The sequence below is a fragment of the Setaria italica genome, chromosome II (genome assembly GCF_000263155.2).
Source record: "Setaria italica strain Yugu1 chromosome II, Setaria_italica_v2.0, whole genome shotgun sequence".
Lineage (NCBI taxonomy): Eukaryota > Viridiplantae > Streptophyta > Magnoliopsida > Poales > Poaceae > Setaria > Setaria italica.
Genome location: NC_028451.1, coordinates 29,405,781 through 29,417,268, shown reverse-complemented (window position 1 = coordinate 29,417,268; position 11,488 = coordinate 29,405,781). Strand labels below are relative to the sequence as shown.

Below are 11,488 nucleotides of genomic sequence, written 5' to 3'. Positions count from 1 at the left end.
GTGAAAAGGCAGCCAGCAGGAAGCCAGGGTCGCACACCTTGACACATGCAGCTGGCAGGAGACTCACCACTTTGCACAAACACAAAGTACTCGGTTACTATGGGGGTGCACTGCAAATTGATGAGAGGCCCGGTGCTATGACTGCAGAATGTGGACCTGCTCACTGAGCCCCCTCCCACCCATGGGGCAGTGAGGGAGAAGCCTTCGTAGTTTTAGAGAGAGAGAGAGAGGGGGGGAGAGAGAGAGAGAGGTGGCTGGCTCCTCCCCCATAAAAAAGGGTGCAGGGTTTGTAGAGAGAGAAAGGGGTGCCCAGGCCCTGGGGGCGTGGGGGGAAAAGCATCCCAGGCGCACGAGCTCACACAGCCTTTTTCCATCCCCAAACAAACAAACCCAAAAGAATTCAGATCACCAGACTCCTGCAAAAAACAAAAGAAGAAAATCAGATGCAGTCTTCTCCTACAATATACACCCCTACATGACCATGGGCACATATTTTTAATGCCATAAAGTAATATTTTTCGGGGGGAATATATAATACTGAATGGTATACACCACCTGCATCTTTATTAGTCTAGTCTTTGTTGTGTGTGAGGATGATGTATAGTATAGGTATGGAGACAAAAGCATGGTTCCTTTGACTCCACTGGCTTCCTAAGTGTCATTTTCTCATACATGGTGATCCCTGCCCCTCCTTAACAACAAGATAACCTCACATTCTTTCTCTCCTTCCTTCCTAGCTACCCTCTCTTTAGGGCCTGTTTGGGAGTAGGGGCTAAAATTTAGCCTTGAGCTAAAGTTTAGCCCACTCAAAAAAAGAGGCTAAAATTTAGCACCCATGGGTGTTTGGATGGGAGGCTAAAATTTAGCACCTAATAGTGAAAATGACTACCATACCCCTGCTTTTGTCCTCCCGCCCGCGCGCGCTGCCCCTCCCGCCCGCGCGCATGCATGCGCTGGCCCCACTCGCTGGCGCCCCTTGCATGCATGCATGCTGCGCTGGCTCCACTCGCTGGCGCCCCTTGCTATGCATGCGTGCTGCGCTGGCTCCACTCGCTGGCGCTGCTTGCATGCATGCGTGCATAGCGGTGCGGTGCTGTGCCGTGCCCTCCGTTCTCCTCCTTGCACTGCATGCATGCAAAGCGCTATGCCTTTCTTCTTGTTTCTTCTCCACTCTCTTCTTCTCTTTCTCTTTCACTCTCTTCTTCTCTTTCTCTTTCAGTCATACACCAGTGCATAAGAAGGGAATTTTATGTCTATTACAATGTCCAACAACTCCAAAATTAAACTACAAATACATTATCATTACAACATTGAAATCAATTTATCTAGACCTATTGTACAAGGCATGAGCTATTTCATCTCGAAATGCATTCATGTTGCTATCTTCTTCTTCTACTTGGGTACTTGTCTCACCTCCTCCGCGGTTTGAAGTTCCGGGCATTGGGACACCATTTTCATCACAATCGTACAAATCAAATTCCCTATCGGCAACACTATTCTCTCGGATAAAATTGTGAATTGCCATGCAAGCCACAATAATTTTGCTTTGCTTGTGCATTGGAAAACTTGGTATACCCATCAGTATCCTCCACTTCATCTTCAAAACTCCGAATGACCTCTCGATAACATTTCTAAGGGATGAATGTGCATAATTAAAGGTCTCTTGCATACCTCTGGGCATTGGACCATTACGAAACTCCGGTAGATGGTACTTCGTACCCTTGTAAGGTGATAGGTAACCGGGACGGTTTGGATACCCCGAATCAACAAGGTAAAACTTGCCTACAAACAAAAGGCAAACTTGTTAGGTAAAAACAAACTAGAGAACATATAGGCAAAAAAACTATCATATAGAAACAGTGTACCTGTAGGAGGATGTGGAAACTTGTCACCGTATTTTTCTATGGCATCACTGAACACTCTCATATCATGGACCGATCCTGGCCATCCACTAACAACAAATGTAAACCTCATGTCGAAGTCACAAATAGCTAACACATTCTGTGAGGTATACCCGTGCCTGTTTGTATATTGCATGACCTTTTCACTTGGCACCACGACTGGAACGTGTGTCCCATCAATAGCTCCAATACAGTTGTTGAAATACGGAGCAAACCGAGGGTTGAGTAATCTCTTGTGCACCGTCTTAAATTCAGGGTCCTGTGGCCTAATATTATGTACTGCTAGCTTAAGAACAGTGCCTAACACTTTGTCGAACGTACGGCTTATTGTCTCCAACGACCTCACAAATCGATCCTCAACTTGCCTAAGTGACTGCGGTGCACCTAATATCCATAGGAACATTCCTAAGGCCTCCACTGTTGACATATCTCGAGTGGCTCTCAAACCATATGAGTCAACTAATAGATCATGAAGTTGATTAAATAATGGGCAACTCATCCTAAACATGTTATAACAAGAGGTCGGATTTGATAATGTTTCTGTTACCCATTCAATGCCCGTCACTGATGCAACCCTCCTTGGAGCTTTGTGTATGTAAGATTCGTAGTACATACCGAGTGTTAACATCATTTGGACGAACTCCCGATTCCTCTTACGACAGTGCAATATGAGGTATGGATCCTGACCACATGTAACCATATTTCCCAAATAATATGACCAGTAAAACGAAGAAGCATATTCATTGTTGAAACCATATGTATAGTAAACAAACCAAGCAAGTCTTCCAGCACACTAGCATTTCATATTAAGAGGTGTAAAGTACTTGGGAGGATTGAGTAGCTGACATATACAAACATCTGATTATCAGTCAACAGATATTCACACTACTGAATACGAATGTTCAGATTATCACAAACATCAAGTTCAGTAGCGGAGCTTCAAATGAATCAACATTCAACATTCCAGGACTTCAGGTTTAGATAATTACCTTTGAAGAGCCAGGAAATATCACTTCCACGCCATCAGCAACCTCTGGCGCGTATCCTTCGTCAGCATACACATAATCTTCATGGTCACTGCCTCCACGTCGACGACGGCCACCCACACGTCCACCGCCGCGTCCACCGCCGCCGGCAGCACCACCAGCAGACGCGGAACCAATGAATAGGTTCCTAGTCGCCCGCCCACGACCTCTGCTACCGCCAGTGCCGCCGACACGGTTTGCACCACCACCTCTGCTTCTCGCGGCGCCGCATCCTCTGCTCCCCCCGGCGCCGCGACCCTTGTCAGCACTTGCGCCGCCACCTCTCGTGGCGCCTCCTCCTCTGCTGTCTCCGCCGCCATTGTGGGCCACGCGAAGCCCGGGTGTGCGAGCACCGCCCCCTCGAGCAACTCCGCCGTGGTCACTCCGGAGGATGTCGGCGTACGAGCTGAAGGCGGGGAACTCGTCGACCTGGGAGTTCAGATCCAAGGCCTGCATCCCGGATCGTGGTCCTTGATACGAATCCGCCTGGGAGTACAGGTCGAAGGCGCCGGAGGGGAAGGCCGGATCCGGCTGCGAGAAGTGGTCGTCGCCGTTGCCGTCCATGACGACGCGCTGCTTCTAGATCTGAAGCTGGGGCGGAGTGGGGCGCGGCGTGGAGTGGGGCGCGAGGGACGGACGGCGGAGGAGGCGCGGCTGAGGGGGCGCGGCAGAGGGAGCGGCGGCGGAGTGGCGACGAGCCGACGAAAGGAAGGCGGCGTGGTGGGGAGGAAAAGGAGGGCGACAAAGGGGGCGCGGCGGAGGGAGCGGCGGCGGGGCGGCGGAGTCGCGTCGGCGGATGGAGCGGCGTAGGAAGCGGCGGAGGAACCGGCGTAGGGAGCGACGGAGGGAGAGGCGAGGGGGGGCGCTGCGGATGGATGCGGAGGAGGAGGCGCGGCGGAGGGGCGCGGAGGAGTGAGTGAGGCGGAGGGCGCGGCGGAGGGGCGGCGGAGGCGCAGCGGCAGAGGGGCGGCGGAGGCGCGTCGCCGGAGGGAGCGGCGGATCGGGCACGGCGGAGGGAGCGGAGGAGGGGGCGAGATCCAGACGGGAGGGAAGGGAGTGGCGGCGCGTGTGCGGGAGTGGGAGGAGACAGGATGGGGAAGGGAGTGGGGGTACCGGTGGAAATATGAAGGAGGGGGACCACTTTTAGCACTTGTAGTCCATTTTAGCACCTCTTGAAGGGCTAATGGATTATGGGGGGGCTAAAATTTAGCCCCTCCATTTTAGCCTAGGTGTTTGGGAGGAGGAGAGGCTAAAAGTGACTAAAATGGGGGTGCTAAATTTTAGCACCCCCCTCCCAAACACCCCCTAATATTTCTCTTCTCTCTCTCTCTAACTTTTTATGCTAGTAGCAATAAGGAGGGACAGCACAAGAGACCAGTTCATCCCTGGTTGCCTCTCATAGTCATCTTCTTCAGAGAGAGAGAGAAAGAGGAGAGAGAAAGGAGGAGTAACTCCAGTACTAGAGACACAGACACCCACCAAGGCCAAAGCAGAAGCACAAACAAGAGAAGAGCCCCCCTCTTCCACACAACACCAAGAACCTTCTCCTCCATCTCCTTCCTCCATATATGTGTATATATCCATCGATCGCATGACCTCTCCAAGCTAGCTGGAGAGGAAGAGAGGAGAACGAAAGGGGTGCGGTGCCGGCGCCGACCGCCCGCTGCGATCAAGATAGAGAGGCGCGTCGTCTTGGGCGTCGGAAGGTATGGAGGCGAGCTCGGCGGCGTCGCCGGACCTGTCGCTGCACATCAGCCTGCCGAGCAGCGCGCCCGGGGCCGGGCCGTCCGGCGGGCGCGCCGCGGTAGGGGGAGCAGGCGGAGTAGGAGTAGGAGGCGCGGGGGGAGACCCGTGGCGGAGGCTGAACGGGTCCACGGCGTCGACGGAGCTGTCGCTGTCGCCGCCGGCCGAGCAGGACCACGCGGGCGCGCTGCCCTGGCGGCATCGCCCGTCGGCGGCGGCCGCGCCCTCCGTGGCCACCACGTCGGCGGGCGCGGCGCTGATGCCCACCATGCCGATGCTGCAGCCGCTCGACGGCGGGGGCGGGCTAGCCGGCGGAGGAGGGGGCGCGTCGTTGGCGGCGCCAATCCGGGGAATACCTATCTACAACGGCCCGGGGGGATTCCCTTTCCTGCCGCCGGCCGCCGGGGGGGACGGCGGCCACCACCAGAAGCTCGGGTTCTACGGCTCGTACCACCCGGCCACGTGGCCTTCCTCGCTGGGCTCCACGTCGCCGTCGCCGCTCGCGCCCGGCGCGCCGCCGGGCCCGCTCGACCCGGCGTCGGCGGCGTTCCTCTCCCCCGCCGCGCACCACCACCACCGGATGCTGACGGCGTCGGGCAGGCTGAACGGCATGCTCTCCGACACGCTCCGCGGCTACGGCGCCGGCGGCATGGGCGGCCTGGGCGGCATCGGCGGGCACCACCACCACCACCACCTCCACGGCGGGCAGCCCTTCGGCCTGGGCTCCCGGTTCATGCCCAAGCTCCCCGCCAAGCGCAGCATGCGCGCGCCGCGGATGCGGTGGACGAGCACCCTCCACGCTCGCTTCGTCCACGCCGTCGAGCTCCTCGGCGGCCACGAGAGTGCGTGCCGAGCACCACCAACCACGCCTGAATTACATACACCGCCCATCCGATCTCGATCTCCGATCAAAATCTCACCTCGTTCGTGTCTCCCTCCTGCAGGGGCGACGCCCAAGTCGGTGCTGGAGCTGATGGACGTGAAGGATCTGACCCTAGCGCACGTCAAGAGCCATCTCCAGGTACTTGCCCTGCCGGCTGCCGCCATTGCCAGCCATCTCTCCACACAATTGCTTCTTCCGAATTCACCTCCATCGCCGGCCCAGCCCAGGGCTTTCTGCTTCCTCTCGCTCCTGCCGTTCTCCCTCTTGTTTGGGTGAGACAAGAACGCCAATGCAGTAACTCCAGAGTTAGTGAATGACGGTGAAACGGACCGACGGCCCTCGTAGCCAAGAAACTGCCATTCTTGGTGGAGAGGAGAGAGAGGAGGGAGGAGAGAGAGATGCATGGTGTGGGGATGTGTGTGAGTGAGAGAGAAAAAGTTGCCATCATTACACAATAATGCCATGTATGTGCATCCGCGCCTAGTTAGCGTATGTGTGTAGGTGTGTGCGCGCACGGCCCAAAGAACCATGGCCCTGGCCTCCCAGTCCCTCCCAGAGGGGAGAGGAGAGAGAAGGAGCTATAGTACACTTCCATCCAAGCCGAGGGCATGGCATCATAGTATTTCCATGTGTCCATTTCCTGGTGTTCTCTTGCGCGCCGATCCACCTGCTCATCCATCTGCTTGTCTCTTCCCTCCGACCCTCCCCCTCCACTGGCTTGTTGGCCTGTGAGCTGATCGCTTTGCTTTTTTTGGTGTGCTTTCCTCGCTTCCCCTTTCAGATGTATCGGACCGTGAAGAGCACTGACAAGCCTGCGGCGTCATCAGGTACCTACCCCTGCTAATCCGCATTGCCATTCATCGTCTCCTCCTGATTTCCGACCTCATAAATCCTATTCCTCATTTTCTCCTGCTGCTAAATCACTAATCACAGTGCTAATGTAATGGCGGCCGGCATTGTGTTTTCAGGGCCCAACGACGGCGGCTCCGGCGACGAGGACTTCCCCGGCGCCGGCCAGGCGGCGTCCGGCGGCGACAACATGTGCGGCGCGAGGCCGTTCGGGGAGCACCGGTCCACCTCCGAGGGCGCGGCGAGCTCGGTGGGCGGCGGCGGCGGCGGCGACATGGACCAGTCGTCGGCCGGGAACACGAGCACCAGGTGGAGCAACTCGTCAAGGTACTCACCCAGTCACTCACTCCTGTACTGGCGCTGCTACTAAATGACAGCGTGATGTTTTGCACACATCTGATGACCCCCTTTGTTTGTTCCCCAACCAGTACACACCCGCACGTTTGCTTTGCTCTTTCGCAGATAATAATGACATGTCATGGGATAACAGCATGCTCTTTTTTGTCTAATTGCTAGCTTAGTCCCAAAGACACCACCAAACTTTGGTACTTTGCATGCATTGGCATCACTCCATGTATGTAAAGTGGTGAGCATATACTAGTACAAATGATGAGATTTGATATGTTTGCTCGGTTAGATGTAAAAAGGTTAAAAAGAATGTTTTGGGGGCGCACACTACACGCATGCTGACAATGCACACCTGGAGAAAGAGGTGCACACAGGGCTGCCTATCTCTACTCTCTAGGTGGCCAATGCAATGCTGTGTCATCGCAGAAAAGACCAAAAAGCCACGCACCCCATGACCTCCATTGACTTGAGCTTCTGCTCTCTGTTTTTTTGGTTTATGTGGAATTTATAAAAAAAAATACAGCTCTGCTTCTCCTATCACAACATTGTGTGCTGTGTCATTGTGTTTGTAGGTTCTTGGGCTCTGGCCTTGTCCTCTTTCTCTCCTGTTTCTCTCTCTGCCTCTCTCTCTCAATCCTACGATACTAGGGGAGTAGACTGGGGGCTCCATTATCTTTTCTTATAAATGCATGGCTCTGATTCCAGGGGGATGGGGTATTGACCTGACATGCCCTATTGCCTAGGAATATGTAACCAAGGACTCTTGGTTCTTTCACATCGTCAATCTCTTCAATGACTTTCTTTTTCCCTCTTGCAATTATTTGCACGGAACCCACACACATACACTCTTCGGGATTGGGATTTTAGTCCATTCATATCACATCGAATATTTGGTATGAATATTTGAAGACTAATTAGGAGGACCAAACATGAGCTAATTATAAAACTAATTACACATATGGAGACGAATCTACTAAGTCTAATTAATCCATCATTAACACATGTTTACTGTAACACCACATTATCAAATCATGAACTAATTAGGCTTAATAGATTCGTCTCGCAAATTAGTCTCCATCTGTGCAATTTTTTTAATTAGTCTATATTTAATACTCCTAATTAGTATCTAAACATTCGATATGATAAAAATTTTAGGAGCTCTTAAGAAACAGACGGGCCTTCCTCTCTCTAGTTTTAGGTTGTGAAGCCTGATGGCGTAGCAGTACCAGACTCAGACCAGTAGTACATTACGATGTAGTAAATCTTAGGTTGAGACGTTGAGCAACTCCAGTATAGCTCCAAAAAGACGTACTAGCACAATGGCTGTTAGTTGCTGCTAGATTTATCTCACCAATTTGGGTTTTTACATATGTGATTGGATATTTTTACCAAATATTATTGGGTAGAAAACATGACTTCTGAGCAACTTGGAAGCAAGTAGGAGTACAGGTGAGCCTGTCGTTTGGCTATACTCGCTTTTCTTTCTCCACTCCATCTTTATTGTCATCCCATCTTTTGTCATACTTGCATTCTTTTCATTTCTTATTTTTTCCCCGCAGTTTCCTCTCTCTCTCTTTCTCTCTCTCTCTCATAATTGATTTGCTTGTGACAACAAAAGTCCATTCAGATTTTGAAACACTCTTCCTTTTGTTACCTTATCTTTCTTGTTAATCCATAGCCTTTTAAGTCAAAGAATGAATACATATACGTCACATTTTTGGAAGAGTATCTGGTGACAATAAGGTCATGGCAGTAATGGCTAACATCGCTGCCTTTTTTAAAAAAGGATAGGCAATGTTTTTTTTATTTATAATGATCTGCACTTCTTGTTTGCTTTGACGACCCGTGGTTGTAGGGCATTTTCTTGAAACTGTTCTAGACAAAATTAATGGCCAGTGGGAGTACAATTCTCTTTTTTTAATGTTCATTCTGTGTGTCAAAAATAATGCAGAATTAGGAATATTGTACAGACGAAAGTGAACGAATTTAAGTTGAGAAAACACAGAACATACTATAAGCTTATTGACCAGCAACTGCGCTGGTGATTAAGTATTTGTACGGAACAGCAGAACATGCATGGATTGAGAATATAAGGTTGAGTTATTTTCTTGGAAAAAGGAGAAACTATTTTGTTTGATTTTCTAACGTGCCAGGTTTATTAATTTATTGACCAACGCTTTCTTTTGTGTATTTTAGTCTTTAATATCAGTATTGACAAGAACAAAGAACGGATTTCTTAATTAAGTTTGAGATGAGTCATGCAATAAAATTTAAATCCTCTCCGAATTTTGTTGTGATCTTTCCATGATCTCTAGGACTAGGGCATTATAAATAATAGTTTTGAATTATCCCCATCTTAAAAATAGATACTTAGTTAGAAAACATTCAGACATAAATATGAACACATAAAGTAGTATATCTATGATTGACGATAGTATCATAGATATTCAAAGTCTACTGGCTCCTTAATTAACGTATAGCAGTATATTTGTTCCAATCAAGATAAAAGCACTTTACAAAGGTTTGGTAGTAAGTAGTTGGTATTATCTTGATAGAGTGGTGGTAAATGAAGGGCACTTTTCCTGATACCGTGACCCAAAATCACAAATGGAAAAAGGAAAAAAATGGACAGCCAGCTAGTTCATGGAACATGTTCTCTCTAGGAACATTGAAGCCTGCAATTATATATGTACTTACATCTCTGCATGTTACTACTAGAATTAGTATTTAGAAATCATTTTTTTATGCAAAGCATTTACGAAATCTGGAAATGACATCAGCAAATACGTTGGATGCTTCCATTTTTTCCCACAATTCAGCAAATGCACATTTTGTCTGTCATGAAGCAGTAGATTCCTTGCTTCAGCCTTTGTTTTCCTTGAATTCCAATGACAGGAGCTTGTTGATCAGCTCCCTGTGCCATTCGCAGGACGACTGTACTGAACCGGAACATCTTTTAAGAGCTTGTTGCCTAGAAAGGAGTTATGTAACTAACTGATCATGAAGAGCAACTGTTCTTACTCACTTTAGATAAAGCTAACTGGGGATTGTGCATGAATGCCATGTTCCTATCTATATAGTAATATTACCATATACTGCCCAATAATCAGTTCCCTCAAAAAAGAAAACTGCCCGATAATTTGTTCCCTCAAAGAAGAAAACTGCCCAATTGTAGCACTGCAATGCCCAGCTTACAATTCTACTTGTCTCACATTGAACATGGTATCTTTAGAAAGTTTGTAAGAGCTAGCTTTGCTAAATGGAAAAATTCTCTTGTTCAGGGACCCATGGCTGTCGTCGAATTCATGCAACATGGACGCTCATCGCTTGGCAGGACTATCTTCTCCAATTGAGGTATCTTTAATTAGAAAGTCTGTGTTTTCCTTGAATTCTCATCTGTGAATGGTCCCTGGCTCTCTACCTACACTAGTGTCATTTGGCATGCATGTGTGCGTACATGTAGAATGTGCTATTTTTTTCTTCTGAAAACTGTGTTTATGTGTTTCAGAACCCGGAGCCTTGCCGATCGAGCAGCTCGCAGGTGTCCAACCACGAGATGAGTAGCCCGAGCCTGGAGTTCACGCTTGGGAGACCGGACTGGCAGGGCGCGGATCATGACTAGCCATCACCAAGCTCACAGAACCTAGAAGGCTAATTTCTTCATTGAGATATAATAGTAGCAGTAGTGACATCATGCATGCTTGATCCCCAACTCCGCGACAGCAGCAAGTTTTCATCAGCGAAGGAAGAACAATCAACAACAAGAGAAGCCGCATTTTCACCGGTCCGGGTCGCAGATGGAGCACCGGAGCATGGGGGAAATAGTTTAAAGACTCGGGTCACCGGGTCTGTCTCAGTCTTTGGGCGGTTTCTTAGATTGGCCATGTTCCTGATTTCCTTTTCTTTCTTGCTTCTCTCTTTTTGTTTCCTTGTGCCGTGGCGAGACAGGTGCAAGGATATGATAGTAGTAGATGATGGCGAGGGCGAGCGAGGCGTAAAGCCGTGTGCGTGTGGTGCGAGAGTGAGTCGTGTGCGTTCATCCATGTTTGGTGAGGTGAGGTTGATGTTGGTGGTGTGTGGAGCTAGCTAGCGTATCATTAGCACATGGAAAGTTGGAAAGGAGAAAAGAAAGAAAAGGGAATGAGTTCTCATGAAGCAATCTAACTGAAGGTGAAGATTTCATCCTTTTTCCGTGCATGTGTGTGTGTGATCTCTCCTTTGGTTTTCGTCGTCTTTAGTCCCTAGCTGCAGCAGGTTCTTGTGCCCGTGTCAGTTGTTACTAGCTTGCTTGACACTGCCTGCCTGCACTTTTCCAGCACGCAGGTGTGAAACCTTGACCACCGAATATTTTAGCTAAAGGCCATACTTTTACACTAGCTATATGCATGATTAAGCTGATTGCCATACTTTTACACTAAGCTGATTTGCACACACACTTAAGCTCACATCAATCCGACTGAGACCAAAGCAAACTAAAGCGTCGCCTTTTGGCAAAAGATTGAGGAGTTATAAGGCACTGAGATGCTTCATTCTGCTCTTGTTGGCATCAGCCTAGCTAGCTACAATCAATTCGGGTACCGCCTTGTCAATGATTCATGGCTGAATGGTCCGCTCACTCCGTCGATCAATAGAATCCATGGTACGGTGGTCCAAGAGCTAGCTGCTGTAGGCTGGGCACTGATCAAGTACAAGCCATGCATAAACCCCGATCGACGCAACCATCTGCCTGCCTGATGATC

At 49.8% G+C, this 11,488-nt stretch overlaps 2 protein-coding genes across 3 annotated transcripts; one reads left to right on the top strand and one right to left on the bottom strand.

Moving 5' to 3' along the window:
* Positions 1 to 1,213: 1,213 nt before the first annotated feature.
* On the bottom strand, positions 1,214 to 3,806 carry LOC101786907 (protein ALP1-like). 2 transcript variants are annotated; one of them, XR_214674.4, is made up of 3 exons: positions 2,891 to 3,806; positions 1,866 to 2,742; positions 1,214 to 1,782 (listed from the first exon to the last, which is right to left on the bottom strand). XR_214674.4 is itself a non-coding variant. In XM_004956692.4 (3 exons), the coding sequence occupies exons 1-3, from the start codon at positions 3,488 to 3,490 to the stop codon at positions 1,322 to 1,324; spliced, it is 1,779 nt and encodes a 592-aa protein (XP_004956749.1). In that variant the 5' UTR covers positions 3,491 to 3,800; the 3' UTR covers positions 1,214 to 1,321. The 2 variants fall into 2 exon arrangements, 1 of the variants encoding a protein (XP_004956749.1); XM_004956692.4 differs by having other exon boundaries at positions 1,866 to 2,583; positions 2,891 to 3,800.
* A 503-nt stretch (positions 3,807 to 4,309) lies between these two features.
* Positions 4,310 to 11,122, top strand: LOC101786515 (probable transcription factor RL9). The gene is made up of 6 exons (XM_004956691.4): positions 4,310 to 5,511; positions 5,614 to 5,690; positions 6,334 to 6,379; positions 6,521 to 6,728; positions 10,031 to 10,103; positions 10,258 to 11,122. Exons 1-6 carry the CDS (start codon positions 4,635 to 4,637, stop codon positions 10,369 to 10,371), a joined length of 1,395 nt encoding a protein of 464 aa, XP_004956748.1. The 5' UTR covers positions 4,310 to 4,634; the 3' UTR covers positions 10,372 to 11,122.
* The last annotated feature ends 366 nt before the right edge of the window (positions 11,123 to 11,488 follow it).

Bases quoted from the DNA above. Each gene is read 5' to 3' on its own strand.
- LOC101786907 (XM_004956692.4), bottom strand. From the start codon at position 3,490: ATGGACGGCAACGGCGACGACCACTTCTCGCAGCCGGATCCGGCCTTC. The intron at 2,584-2,890 runs GTAATTATCTAA...ACATGTGGTCAG, and splicing joins TATTTCCTGGCTCTTCAAAG to GATCCATACCTCATATTGCA. The intron at 1,783-1,865 runs GTACACTGTTTC...TTTTGTTTGTAG, and splicing joins GTTTCCACATCCTCCTACAG to GCAAGTTTTACCTTGTTGAT.
- LOC101786515 (XM_004956691.4), top strand. From the start codon at position 4,635: ATGGAGGCGAGCTCGGCGGCGTCGCCGGACCTGTCGCTGCACATCAGC. The intron at 5,512-5,613 runs GTGCGTGCCGAG...TCCCTCCTGCAG, and splicing joins GCTCCTCGGCGGCCACGAGA to GGGCGACGCCCAAGTCGGTG. The intron at 6,380-6,520 runs GTACCTACCCCT...TTGTGTTTTCAG, and splicing joins CAAGCCTGCGGCGTCATCAG to GGCCCAACGACGGCGGCTCC.